The sequence below is a fragment of the Oryx dammah genome, unplaced genomic scaffold, assembly GCF_014754425.2.
Source record: "Oryx dammah isolate SB20612 unplaced genomic scaffold, SCBI_Odam_1.1 HiC_scaffold_11, whole genome shotgun sequence".
Lineage (NCBI taxonomy): Eukaryota > Metazoa > Chordata > Mammalia > Artiodactyla > Bovidae > Oryx > Oryx dammah.
The window spans coordinates 22,743,792-22,755,583 of record NW_024070195.1 but is presented as its reverse complement, the minus strand read 5'-3'; the positions used below and the strand labels follow the sequence as shown (position 1 = coordinate 22,755,583).

The 11,792-nt window shown below is 47.6% G+C and overlaps 2 protein-coding genes and 1 non-coding gene across 3 annotated transcripts; 1 reads left to right on the top strand and 2 right to left on the bottom strand.

Annotated features, from left to right (window-relative positions):
• LOC120870355 (olfactory receptor 2H1-like) lies at nt 1–954 on the bottom strand. Its single transcript, XM_040250012.1, has one exon. It carries the CDS (start codon nt 952–954, stop codon nt 1–3), a length of 954 nt encoding a protein of 317 aa, XP_040105946.1.
• A 3,051-nt stretch (nt 955–4,005) lies between these two features.
• On the top strand, nt 4,006–4,111 carry LOC120870675. Its single transcript, XR_005722872.1, has one exon. It is a non-coding gene; the product is annotated as a U6 spliceosomal RNA (small nuclear RNA).
• A 6,514-nt stretch (nt 4,112–10,625) lies between these two features.
• On the bottom strand, nt 10,626–11,564 carry LOC120870374 (olfactory receptor 2H1). Its single transcript, XM_040250034.1, has one exon. It carries the CDS (start codon nt 11,562–11,564, stop codon nt 10,626–10,628), a length of 939 nt encoding a protein of 312 aa, XP_040105968.1.
• Between the last annotated feature and the right edge of the window lie 228 nt (nt 11,565–11,792).

Sequence of the window (11,792 nt, the reverse complement as noted above, 5' to 3'; positions counted from 1 at the left end):
TTAGGCTGCTCTCCCTCGGCTCTCCCTGGAGTCCACATCCTTCCCCAACAACCTCCTGAGCACCCTCTCTACCTCCTTGATCCTCAGGGTGTATATGAGGAGATTAAGTAAACGGGTGCCCACTGCATAGAAGAGACCAAAGAACTTGCTCCTCTTCTGGGCATAGGGATTTTGGGGCTGGAGGTAGACAGCAATGACCGAGCTGTAGAAGAGGGTGACCACAATGAGATGGGAGGAGCAAGTCCCCAGAGCCTTCCTCCATGCTACGGCAGAGTTAATCCTCAGCACTGCCCGGGCAATGGCTCTGTAAGAGAGAAGGATGAGGCTGAGAGGCACAACCAAGATGAAGCCACTGGCAGCAGCCATCTGGATCTCATTGTAGGTGGTGTCTCCACAGGAGAGGCGAATTAGAGCTGGGACCTCACACACAAAATCATCCACTCGCCGGTGGAGGCAGAAAGGCAGACGGAGGGTCGGTGGTGTCTGGACTACTGACTCCACCAGCCCAAAGACCCAGGCCATGGCCGCCAGCTGCCGGCACAGGCGGGGGTGGATGATGGTGGCATAATGGAGGGTCTGGCAGACAGCCACATAGCGGTCAAAGGCCATCACGGTCAGGAGGACACACTCTGTGGTCCCCAGGAACAGGAAGATGGAGAGCTGGACAGAGCAGCCAAGGAAGCTGATGGTCTTCCCTGGGCCCCAGAGGTGGACCAGCATCTGCGGGACACAGCTTGTGGTGAAGCAGAGGTCCAGGAAGGAGAGGTTGGAGAGGAAGAAGTACATCGGGGAGTGGAGCCTGGGCTCCAGCACGGACAGCAGGATGATGAGTGTGTTTCCCACCAGAGTCTGGAGGTAAGAGATCGAGACAACCACAAAGAGAATTCTTTCAAGCCCTGGGTGTTCAGAGAAGCCCAGAAGGAAGAAGTCCACTGGGGAGCTGTGGTTGACCATGGCCTGTTCCTGTCCAGACCTAGAGGGATGAGGGCTGTCTGATCTGTGTGTTCCCACCTGTCTTATAAGAACTCACCCTGGGTGCTTGTCACGTCTCACCAGGTGTCAGTTCTCTTCTGTCGTCACTCACTCAGCCTGTTTTCCAGCACATCAGCATCCAGCAGCTCCTTCTCTTCCCCTCCTCCTCCTGGTCAAATGTGGTCCAGTGACAGTGAGGAAGCCGTGAATGTGCAGAAGACAGATGGAGACTCACACTGGTCTCAGATTCACTGGTTCAGTTTAAAGGGGGCTGGTGTAAAGCATGGATTAATTAGTTCACCCAACATGCATTTATGGAGTGCTGGTATTTTCAGAGCACTATTCTAAGTGTTGTCTTTTCCTTATGTATTTGTTGGAAGAAATAGCAACGTATATACTTTGAATACATTTTCTGATTGTAAATGGAGTCTGTAGATTTGATCATTTATTGTTGTGATGAATTTTTAGAGCTATTTATACTCCATGGATTTTATGCTTGTTTATTTGCAAAGCAGCTTATCAGAGATGGAATGTTTATCTATGAGACAGGTTTTGCCTTTGTGTCTAATGAGAGATCAGTTTGCTTGCCTGAGTCACAGAACCAACAATTCTGGTTGGCGAGCTGGTCCACGTGCTGTCTCCGCCTTGGGAAGCCTACAGGCAGGAGGCGAGGTGGTCCTGTGCATATTAAAATCATGGAGGAGATCTTGGGAACATTGTCAAAGACTCCAAGATAAAGGTCAGGAATACCAACACATTGAGTGAATTAGAGAAAAAGTCAGGAAGATGAAGGACCAACTTGGGTAGGTGTATCAGGGAAAGCTTCCTAGAGGAGGTAACTGGATTACAAAAAATAAATAGGGAAGTACTGGGGTATAGAAGGTCAGCTCAGGATGGGGTGGAGGCTGCAGCCACTCTGGCAGTTGAGAGACAAGGACTCAAGTTTCTCTGGTCTTACAAGACCTTCAGAAGGCCGCTGGGGGATGGTGGCAGGTGACAAAAGTGCCCTGAAGCTCTAGAGTGGCCTGAACATGCCCCATCATGAGATCTCCATTTGTGTTTAAGCTCTATTGCATCCCCTTCTGGCCGGAAAGTTCTGCTTTTGTATCTTTCTTGGTTTGTTCTTTCTTTTTCTCCCATAGTTCTTTTCTCCTTTATAGGATATATTTAAAAGTACTTTCAGATTGTTATATACTCAAATGAAAGTGTAAACAAAGCATATCTCTATAGTCTAATGAGTAATAAAGTCAACCCTGGTATACGTGCCAGCCTGGACTGAATCAATGTCTCAAGTATCTTAGAAGCTCCTAGGGGTCCGTCCCTGACCGCTCAATTGCCCATTCCTGAAAGTGTAACCTTCATTTTGAATTTGTTTTTAACATTTTGAATTTTAAATTGTGACTTTGTTTTCCTTTTTGAAGATATATTTTACACACTATAAATTCACCCTTTTAAAGTGTATAACCTAATGGTTTTTAGTATATTCGTAAATTGTGCAACCAGCATTATCAGTTCCAGAATGTTTCATCTCCTGAAAAAGAAATCCCAGGCCCCTTGAGCAGTCATTACCTCCTTTATTTTCTTTACTATAAAAGCCCTTGTACCCTTAATTAAGAACCAACTATTTTTTAATTCACCACTATCATCCTAATCCTTGTTTTGCATTTCTAACTTTCTCATTCTTTTGCCATTTCACTCCCTTTCTTCTTCTGCTTTATTTCTGAGTTTCTTTAAGTGAGATCTTTCTTAGTGAGTCTCTCTTTTTTCTCTCCTCTGATCTGTCTTTTCGACTTTTATTTTCATTTAGCATCTTTCTCCTAGTCCCTTTCCCTCTGACACATTCATTCTTCAGCTTATACATTGATTCAGTTTTTGTGCCCCAGAAGTACCAGCCTTGTGCTAGGAGCCAGGGCAGGGGTTGGCGGGTCCACTGAAAGGAGTTTTACATAATCCAGTGATCGGTACCTGCTCTTGCTATTAGCCACAACATTTGTTAAATGCTCCCTATAAGTCAAGCTTGGTGCCAATCAACTCTTTGAACACCTGGTTCTCATAGTAACGCTGCAATATGATGTTATTATCCCACATTTACCAAGAAGGGAACAGTTTGGGAGAGGGTAAGTAACTTGGCTAAGGTCAACCAACCAGTTAGTTTCTGGGCTGAGATTCTAGTCCCTGTTTTAGTTTGAAGCTGTTGAGGACACGTGAAATGTGAAAACTCATGCCTCAAAGGAGAACAAGCTTTTCACTTACCTTCAATCAGATAAAAATCTCTTTTGCTGCCAGCGAACACAAAACTCTTAACTGGTGTCTAGCCTTCTTTTGCACATCGAGGGGAAAACCTAAAGTAAAGAGGAATGGACATCCTTGAATGGGCAGTAGGTCTCTAGTCACAATACAGATCGCTAATCCTGCTAGGCACTTCTAAGCATATGCACATGTGATATGTTGCAGTTGACTCATACTAGCTCTTGATTGTTCGGAGAAGGAGATGGCACCCCACTCCAGTACTCTTGCCTGGAAAATCCCATGGACGGAGGAGCCTGGTGGGCTGCAGTCCGTGGGGTTGCTAAGAGTCAGACACGACTGAGTGACTTCACTTTCACTTTTCACTTTCATGCATTGGAGAAGGAAATGGCAACCCACTCCAGTGTTCTTGCCTGGAGAATCCCAGGGATGGGGGAGCCTGGTGGGCTGCCATCTACTGGGTCGCACAGAGTTGGACATGACTGAAGTGACTTAGCAGCAGCAGCAGCTCTTGATTGTTAAATTTTCAGGAATTTTGTGAGACACGTGATAAATTGTTGGTAGCGTGAATCAGCCATGGCAGCCATATTTACATAATGGAAACTGGCCACACTTCAATTTAGGGCTGTGTCTGCCCACAGCCAAGCTGGTTGTTAAACCTTTGCCAGCACATCTTTGATTGTCCTTACCACAGTTCTGTGTGTTATCTTCCTTTTGGTGGTGGTGGTGGTGGTTTAGTCGCTAAATAAGATGAGAAAATTGAAACTAAGAATATTTAAATAGCTTGTGCTCCCTCTGGGCAGCACATATACTAAAATTAGAATGATACAGAGATGATTAGCATGGCCCCTGCTTAAGAATGTTTAAATAACTTTACCCAGACAATGTAGTTAGTAAGCTGATATTTGAAACTAAGTAGTGGGTTGTAGAACCCACTCCAGTATTCTTGCCTGGAGAATTCCCATGGATAGATAAGACTAGGGGGCTACCGTCCATGGGGCAGTAAAAAGTCGAACATGACTGAGTGACTAAGCACAGCACAGTGGGTTGTAGGGGCTCCCCTGCTGGCGCTAGTAAAGAACCAGATGAGGTTTCGATTCTTGGGTTGGGAAGATCCCCTGGAAGAGGGAATGGCAACCCACTCCAGTATTTTTGCCTGGAGAATCCCATGGACAGAGGAGCCTGGCGGGCTACAGTCCATAGGGTCACACAAAGTCAGACAAGACTGAAGTGACTTAGCACACACACATGTAGTGGGTTGCAGAGACTGCGCCCCTACCACAGCCCCGAGCATCTCTGGAGGGAAGGTGAGGTCAGTGGAGTGGAGGTCAGAGTTACCTATGCTGTGGAGCTCCTTGGGAGTGAAATGGCCAAAGGATCTTCTCCCTCTGTCTGCAGGAGCTGTTAGCCTGTTTTTGTGGCAAGGGAAGTTAAGGATTGACACTGGTGTGGTGATGTTGGGAAGGGTCCCAGGACTCCTATCCCACGGAGACGTAGCACTCATTACTCTGCTAAGACCCTGGGGCCTCACAGTTCACAGGCAATTAGCTAGATATTCCCCTGGGGAAATGTCTAGAGGAGATGGGCCAGCAATAGTCATCCCTGTGGGAGGTAAAAAGGTCACCCACCGATTCTGTCAATAGGGAGAACTAAGTGATCTCTCCTTTCCATCACCTCCAGAGAGTCCCCCCAGGCTTCCAGATAGTCCTTTCAAGCCTCTGATTCATCAATTCAAGATGCCATTTTAATTTTTTTGCTCTGCCTGAGGTCTTAGTTGCCATGGACAGGCTTCTCTCTAGTTGTGATGCCAGGGTTTCATAGCATGTGGGTTCTTAATTGCACGATCAGGGATTGAACCCACATCCCCTGCATTGGAAGGTGGATTCTCAACCTCAGGACCATCAGGGAAGTCCCATGCTGTGTTTATTTTATTTTTAAAAATTAATCAGTTAATTTTATTTTTGGGGTGCTGGGTCTTTGTTGCTATGCTAGGGCTCTTTCCAGTTGCAGCCAGTGGGAGCTACTCTCTGGTTGTGGTGCTTGGGCATGTGGGATCTTCCAGGACCAGGCATCAGACCCTGGTCTCCTGCATTGGCAGGTGGTTTCTTAACCACTGAACCATGAGGGAAGTCCTTGCCTGCTGTTGAAAGGTCTCTACTTCTTCCTTTTCCATTTCAGCCTGCTTGAGTCAGAGCACACTGTAGTGACAGAGAATTATAAAACCCTAGGGTTGGAAGAGCACTTAAGCGTTCAGTCTAACCCTCATATGATGTGGCTGCGTCATTATCACGCCCCTCCCCCATCAGAGCAGGGCTTATGGAGTTCTCTAATAAATGGCATCCTGGCCCAGTCCAGATCTCCATGGATCTGTTAGGTGCATGGACCTACCCGGTAGTCATCATTGCAGACCCTGAATATATAACTGGAATGCACATGCTTGGTAGTTGGTAGAATCCCTACGACTGTGCTTTGGTTTGTGGAGTAAGAGAGGTGGGAGTGGGTGGGAGATGTGGAGTGTGGGGCACCTACGTTGGAAGGGCTGTGAGAAGGCGACCATCAGGCTGGGTTAGGGCTGTGAGACTGCTGAGGGCTCGTGTCTTCTGGGCACACAGCTGGGGCAGGGCAACACCGGATGTCCTCATACCTCCTCCCTGGACCAGTGCAACCACTGGACCCAGAGAGAGAAGCCCTCTCTCCTGCAGTTCCTTCCGAACCCTCTGAGAAAGCTTAATGTCCTCACTGTAAAGGAGAAATCTTGAAAGGAATTCTGTCCATTAATGCATAGCAGTTATTGAAGCTTAATTTGGAGCTGAGTCAATATATTGGGAACTGGTATGCATCTACAAATAAATATAAATGTGCAATGTCCTTACTTTTTAAAAAAATTTAAAAATTTTATACTTTTGACTGGACTAAGTGGCTTGTGGGATCTTACTTTCCAGAACAGGGATTGACCCTGAACCCTCAGCAGTGAAAGCACAGAGTCCTAACTACTGGGCCACCAGGGAATTCCCTACTGTCCTTCCTTTTAAAAATACTGCCAGCACAGGGACCTCCTTGGTGATCCAGACTTTGCCTTCAATGCAAGGGGTGTGAGTTGAAAACATCAATCAGAAGCAATATTGTAACAAATTCAATAAAAGCCTTAAAAACAAAGCCCCAAGAAGAAAGACACTGATATGTTCCGATATGTTTTTAAAGAGTACCGCCAGCACATTATTTATACATTGCACACCTAATTTTGTCCACTTGCTAGATGATCTTCTTAATTTCTTGTGCAGCCTTTGGTTAACCCCTAGAGGTTCTGAAATGGTTGTTTCTATTTTGTCCAAATTTATTCATTAGTTTTGGGAAGAAGATTTGCTGGAACCTCTCACCTAGGCATTCTGCCTCCACTGAATTTCTACTCTAACCATCAGTAAATAAAAATCCAAAGTAGGTTTGGATTTGGGTTTGGTTTACATTTCTAAAGCATTATTTTTTCTATTCTATTAATAGTGTGTTTTCAGAGCACTTTCTCACATTCTCTCATGAGACTTTATTTCTAGAAGGAAAGGAAGCATCTTCCCCAGGGAGGACTTGATGGGTGGATTGATTTGGTCAAGGCCAGTCCATCATCCTGGGGCAAGATGGGATGTTCATGGGCGTATGTGCTACTTACTCCATCTCCCTAACCTGTCAGAATTCCCACAGTCTAATTCTAGTCCTTGTCTGATTTATTTTTTATTGCTAGAGAAAAACGGGGTCTTCTCAGGTGGCTCAGTAGTAAAGAACCAATGCAGGAGATATGGGTTCGATCCCTGTGCCGGGAAGATCCCCTGGAGAAGGAAATGACAACCCACTCCAGTATTCTTGCCTGGGATATCCCATGGACAGAGGAACCTGGTGCATTACAGTCCATGGGGTCAGGAAAGGGTTGGGCATGACTTAGCTGCAGTCCATGGGGTCGCTAGAGTCGGACATGACTGAGCGACTTCACTTTCACTTTTCACTTTCATGCATTGGAGAAAGAAATGGCAACCCACTCCAGGGTTCTTGCCTGGAGAATCCCAGCGATGGTGGAGCCTGGTGGGCTGCCGTCTCTGGGGTTGCACAGAGTTGGACACGACTGAAGTGACTTAGCATAGCATAGCAACTAAGCAACAAAAACTGCAGAAAATAAATAAGGTGAGAATATTCTGTCTTGAAGAGAATTTTACTTTTTTAGGACACAGAGCAAGAGAATCCATTCTGATGCTGCATTCGTAGCCAAGGATATGTGAAAACTCCTGAGGGAAAAAACAATGTTTTTGATCAGGAATGAAGGCAGCTGGGGAGTCCGGGTCTGTTCTGTCTCTGGGAGGGAGATAATTTCACACAGGAAGGGAGGAGCAAAGAGGGATGACCAGGATCCTAGGTTTGTTTTCACGTTTCTTGAAAGGGCAGCATTTCCCTGAACTCTGGCCCTCACTGGGTAGGGAATCCCCTGGGTTAGTCTTTCTCGGAAGGATCCCATGTTTCCTCCTGTAACAGCTGCGGGCTGTAAACCCCCAGCTCCAGTGGCCAGGTTCTCTATTGTCACTAGGGCTGGCCAGTCAGGAGCAACATGACACTCAGTGAGTTTGAAGGTGAGAATTTCTATTTGTGAAATCTGTAAGGGGAGGGGGACTTACTTTAACCGACAGGAAGAGGTAACTGACACACCTCTAAAACTCTGTGTCTTACAGTGTATTAATAGATACAGATATGAAACTCGGTTATGCCAACAGTTTCGAAAATGATGGCCTCTGAAGAGACGGTTTATTACTCATAGATTTCAAGAGGACGTGGCCGTGCAGAGCCACATTAGAAAGCAGCAAAGTTGGTCACAGGAAGAGAGAGGAGCAGAGAACTGTGGGCAAGAAGCTTTCATGTGGTTTCGGCAGAAAGGAATGGCCAAGACAGAAGAAGGAGGTTGAGAACTAGCTAGTTTGTATACTTTCAGTGGACTCTGACGCAGGGGCTGTTTCTAGTTGGCTGGAACCTGGCCCTGGCGAGATTAGGGCAGGTGGATGGTGGCCTGGAGTGTGAGGGCTTGATGAAGGAGGTGGTTGAGGACTGAGCTCTGAGTTGGTTGATTTGCATTTGAAAAGCCATTCTCAGGGTGACCTCTTTACTGTGCAACTGTTGTGCCAGGGCTTTCTCTAGTTGCGGCAGGGGCTGCTCTCTAGTTCCGGTGCCCAGGCTTCACCTGTGGTGGCTTCTTTTATTGTGGAGCACAGGCTCTAGGTGCCTGGGTTTCAATAGTTGTAGCACTCAGGGTCAGTAGTTGTGGCTTGCTGGCTCTAGGGCACCCAGGTTTCAGAAGCTGCAGCATTGGGGTTCACTAGTTTTGGCTCAAGGGCTCTAGAGCTGGCAGGCTTCATTAGTTGCGGTTCTCAGGCTCTAGAGCAGGGGCTTGGTAGTTGTGGCATCATTGCTCCGAGGCATGCAGAGTCTTCCAGGACTAGGGGTTGAATCTGTGTCCCCTGCACTGGCAGGTGAACCCTTATCCACTGTGCCACCAGGGAGGTCCAGGAATGAGCTAGTCTTGGGCAAGTCCCTCCAGGGACATCAAAACCCCAGATGTCAAAGCATCAGTTCAGTTCAGTTCAGTCTCTCAGTCGTGTCTGACTCTTTGTGACCCCATGAATTGCAGCACGCCAGGCCTTCTGTCCATCACTATCTCTCAGAGTTCACTCAAACTCATGTCCATCGAGTCGGTGATGTCATCCAGCCATCTCATCTGCTGTCGTCCCCTTCTCCTTCTGCCACCAATCTCTCCCAGCATCAGAGTCTTTTCCAATGAGTCAACTCTTCGCATGAGGTGGCCAAAGTACTGGAGTTTCAGCTTTAGCATCATCCCTTCTAAAGGACACCCAGGGCTGATCTCCTTTGGAATGGACCGGTTGGATATCCTTGCAGTCCAAAGGACTCACAACAGTCTTCTCCAACACCACAGTTCAAAACCGTAAATTCTTCGGCGCTCAGCCTTCTTCACAGTCCAACTCTCATATCCATACATGACCGCAGGAAAAACCATAGCCTAGACTAGATGGACCTTTGTTGGCAAAGTAATGTCTCTGCTTTTGAATATACTATCTAGGTTGGTCATAACTTTTCTTCCAAGAAGTAAGCGTCTTTTAATTTCATGGCTGCTGTCACCATCTGCATTGACTTTGGAGCCCCCCAAAATAAAGTCTGACACTGTTTCCACTGTTTCCCCATCTATTTCCACTGTTTCCCCATCTATTTCCCATGAAGTGATGGGACCAGATGCGATGATCTTAGTTTTCTGACTGTTGAGCTTTAAGCCAACTTTTTCACTCTCCTCTTTCACTTTCCTCAAGAGGCCTTTTAGTTCCTCTTCACTTTCTGCCATAAGGGTGGTGTCATCTGCATATCTGAGGTGATTGACATTTCGCCTGGCAATCTTGATTCCAGCTTGTGCTTCCTCCAGCCCAGCGTTTCTCATGATGTACTCTGTATATAAATTAAATAAGCAGGGTGACAATATACAGCCTTGACGTACTCCTTTTCTTATTTGGAACCAGTCTGTTGTTCCATATCCAGTTCTAACTATTGCTTCCTGACCTGCATATAGGTTTCTCAAGAGGCAGATCAGGTGGTCTGGTATTGCCATCTCTTTCAGAATTTTCCAGAGTTTATTGTGATCCACACAGTCAAAGGTGTTGGCATAGTCAATAAAGCAGAAATAGATGTTTTTCTGTCAAAGCATCAGGATATAACAAATGAAAGACATGATTAATATGTTCTGCCTGGGAGTGGAGACCTCAGGGTTTAGTCTTTGCTTTGCTCAACTGTTGAGACCCTAGCAACCCTGCAGAAGCCTGCAGGCCATGTGGCATCAGCTGATGGGCACAAGTGTCATCTGGAGTACAGGCTGGTGGGGCCCTGAACACACAGTCCTGGGAGAACAGCTCTTGTCTACCTGTCCTCCAGGCTGCATGCTTTCTCCAGGCCCTGTCCCCTGCATTCAGGGGCTGTTCTCTTCCTTCTGGAAAGTACGGGAAAAGTGCATGGTGGAGGGTGTCCCAGGGAAGGCCTGCCATCAGGGAAGGCCTAAGCATCATGACGCTTACTCCCGCCTACATGTAGACCCCAAACCTCTCCTTGTTTTCACTCATACCAAAGCTCCCTGAAGTTCTCTCTACTCTTTTTTTTTTTTAACTCTGTTTCCCTTTTTCCAACATACATGTCTCCTGTAACACACACACACACAGACACACACACACAGACACACACACAGACACACACACACACACACACTGTGACCCACTGTAGCAGCTTGGATAGGTATAGGGAAGGCTGTAGACTGGAGAGGTCTAACTTGCTTGAAAAAGAATAAAGAATATCCTCTCAATGAAAGCACATCAAGCAGCTTACCTTTAGTTCTCCCTGGAGTCCTTGTCTTTCCCCAGCAACCTCCTGAGCGCCCTTTTTACCTCCTTGTTCCTCAGGGTGTATATTAGGGGATTAAGTAAAGGAGTGCCCACTGCATAGAAGAGACCAAAGAACTTGCCCCTCTTCTGGGCGTAGGGATTTTTGGGCTGGAGGTAGACTGCAATGACTAAACTGTAGAAGAGGGTGACCACAATGAGATGGGAGGAGCAGGTCCCCAGAGCCTTCCTCCATGCTACGGCCGAGTTAATCCTCAGCACTGCCCGGGCAATGGCACCGTAAGAGAGAAGGATGAGGGTAAGCGGCATGACCAGGAAGATGACACTGGACACAGCTAACTGGATTTCATTGGAGGTGGTGTCTCCACAGGACAGTTGAATCAGAGAAGGGACTTCACACACAAAGTCATCTATCTGCCGATGTGGGCAGAAGGGCAGGCGGAGGGTTGGTGGTGTCTGGACTACTGATTGGACCAGACCCATTACCCAGGCCATGGCTGCCAGCTGCTGGCACAGGCGGGGGTGGATGATGGTGGCATAGTGGAGGGGCTGGCAGACAGCCACGTAGCGGTCAAAGGCCATCACTGTCAGGAGGACACACTCCGTGGTCCCCAGGAACAGGAAGATGAAGAGCTGGACAGAGCAGCCAAGGAAGCTGATGGTCTTCCCTGGGCCCCAGAGGTGGACCAGCATCTGCGGGACACAGCTTGTGGTGAAGCAGAGGTCCAGGAAGGAGAGGTTGGAGAGGAAGAAGTACATCGGGGAGTGGAGCCTGGGCTCCAGCACGGACAGCAGGATGATGAGTGTGTTGCCCACCAGAGTCAGGAGGTAAGAGATGGAGACAACCACGAAGAGGATTCTCTCAAGCCCTGGGTGTTCAGAGAAGCCCAGAAGGAGGAAGTCCACTGGGGAGCTGTGGTTGACCATGGCCTGTTCCTGTCCAGACCTAGAGGGATGAGGGCTGTCTGATCTGTGTGTTCCCACCTGTCTTATAAGAACTCACCCTGGGTGCTTGTCAGGTCACACCAGGTGGGCATTTCTCTTCTGTCGTCACTCACTCAGCCTGTTTCCCAGCACATCAGCATCCAGCAGCTCCTTCTCTCCCCCTCCTCCTCCTGGTCCAATGTGGTCCAGTGAGAGTGAGGAAGCCGTGAA

Bases quoted from the DNA above. Each gene is read 5' to 3' on its own strand.
- LOC120870355 (XM_040250012.1), bottom strand. From the start codon at position 954: ATGGTCAACCACAGCTCCCCAGTGGACTTCTTCCTTCTGGGCTTCTCT.
- LOC120870374 (XM_040250034.1), bottom strand. From the start codon at position 11,564: ATGGTCAACCACAGCTCCCCAGTGGACTTCCTCCTTCTGGGCTTCTCT.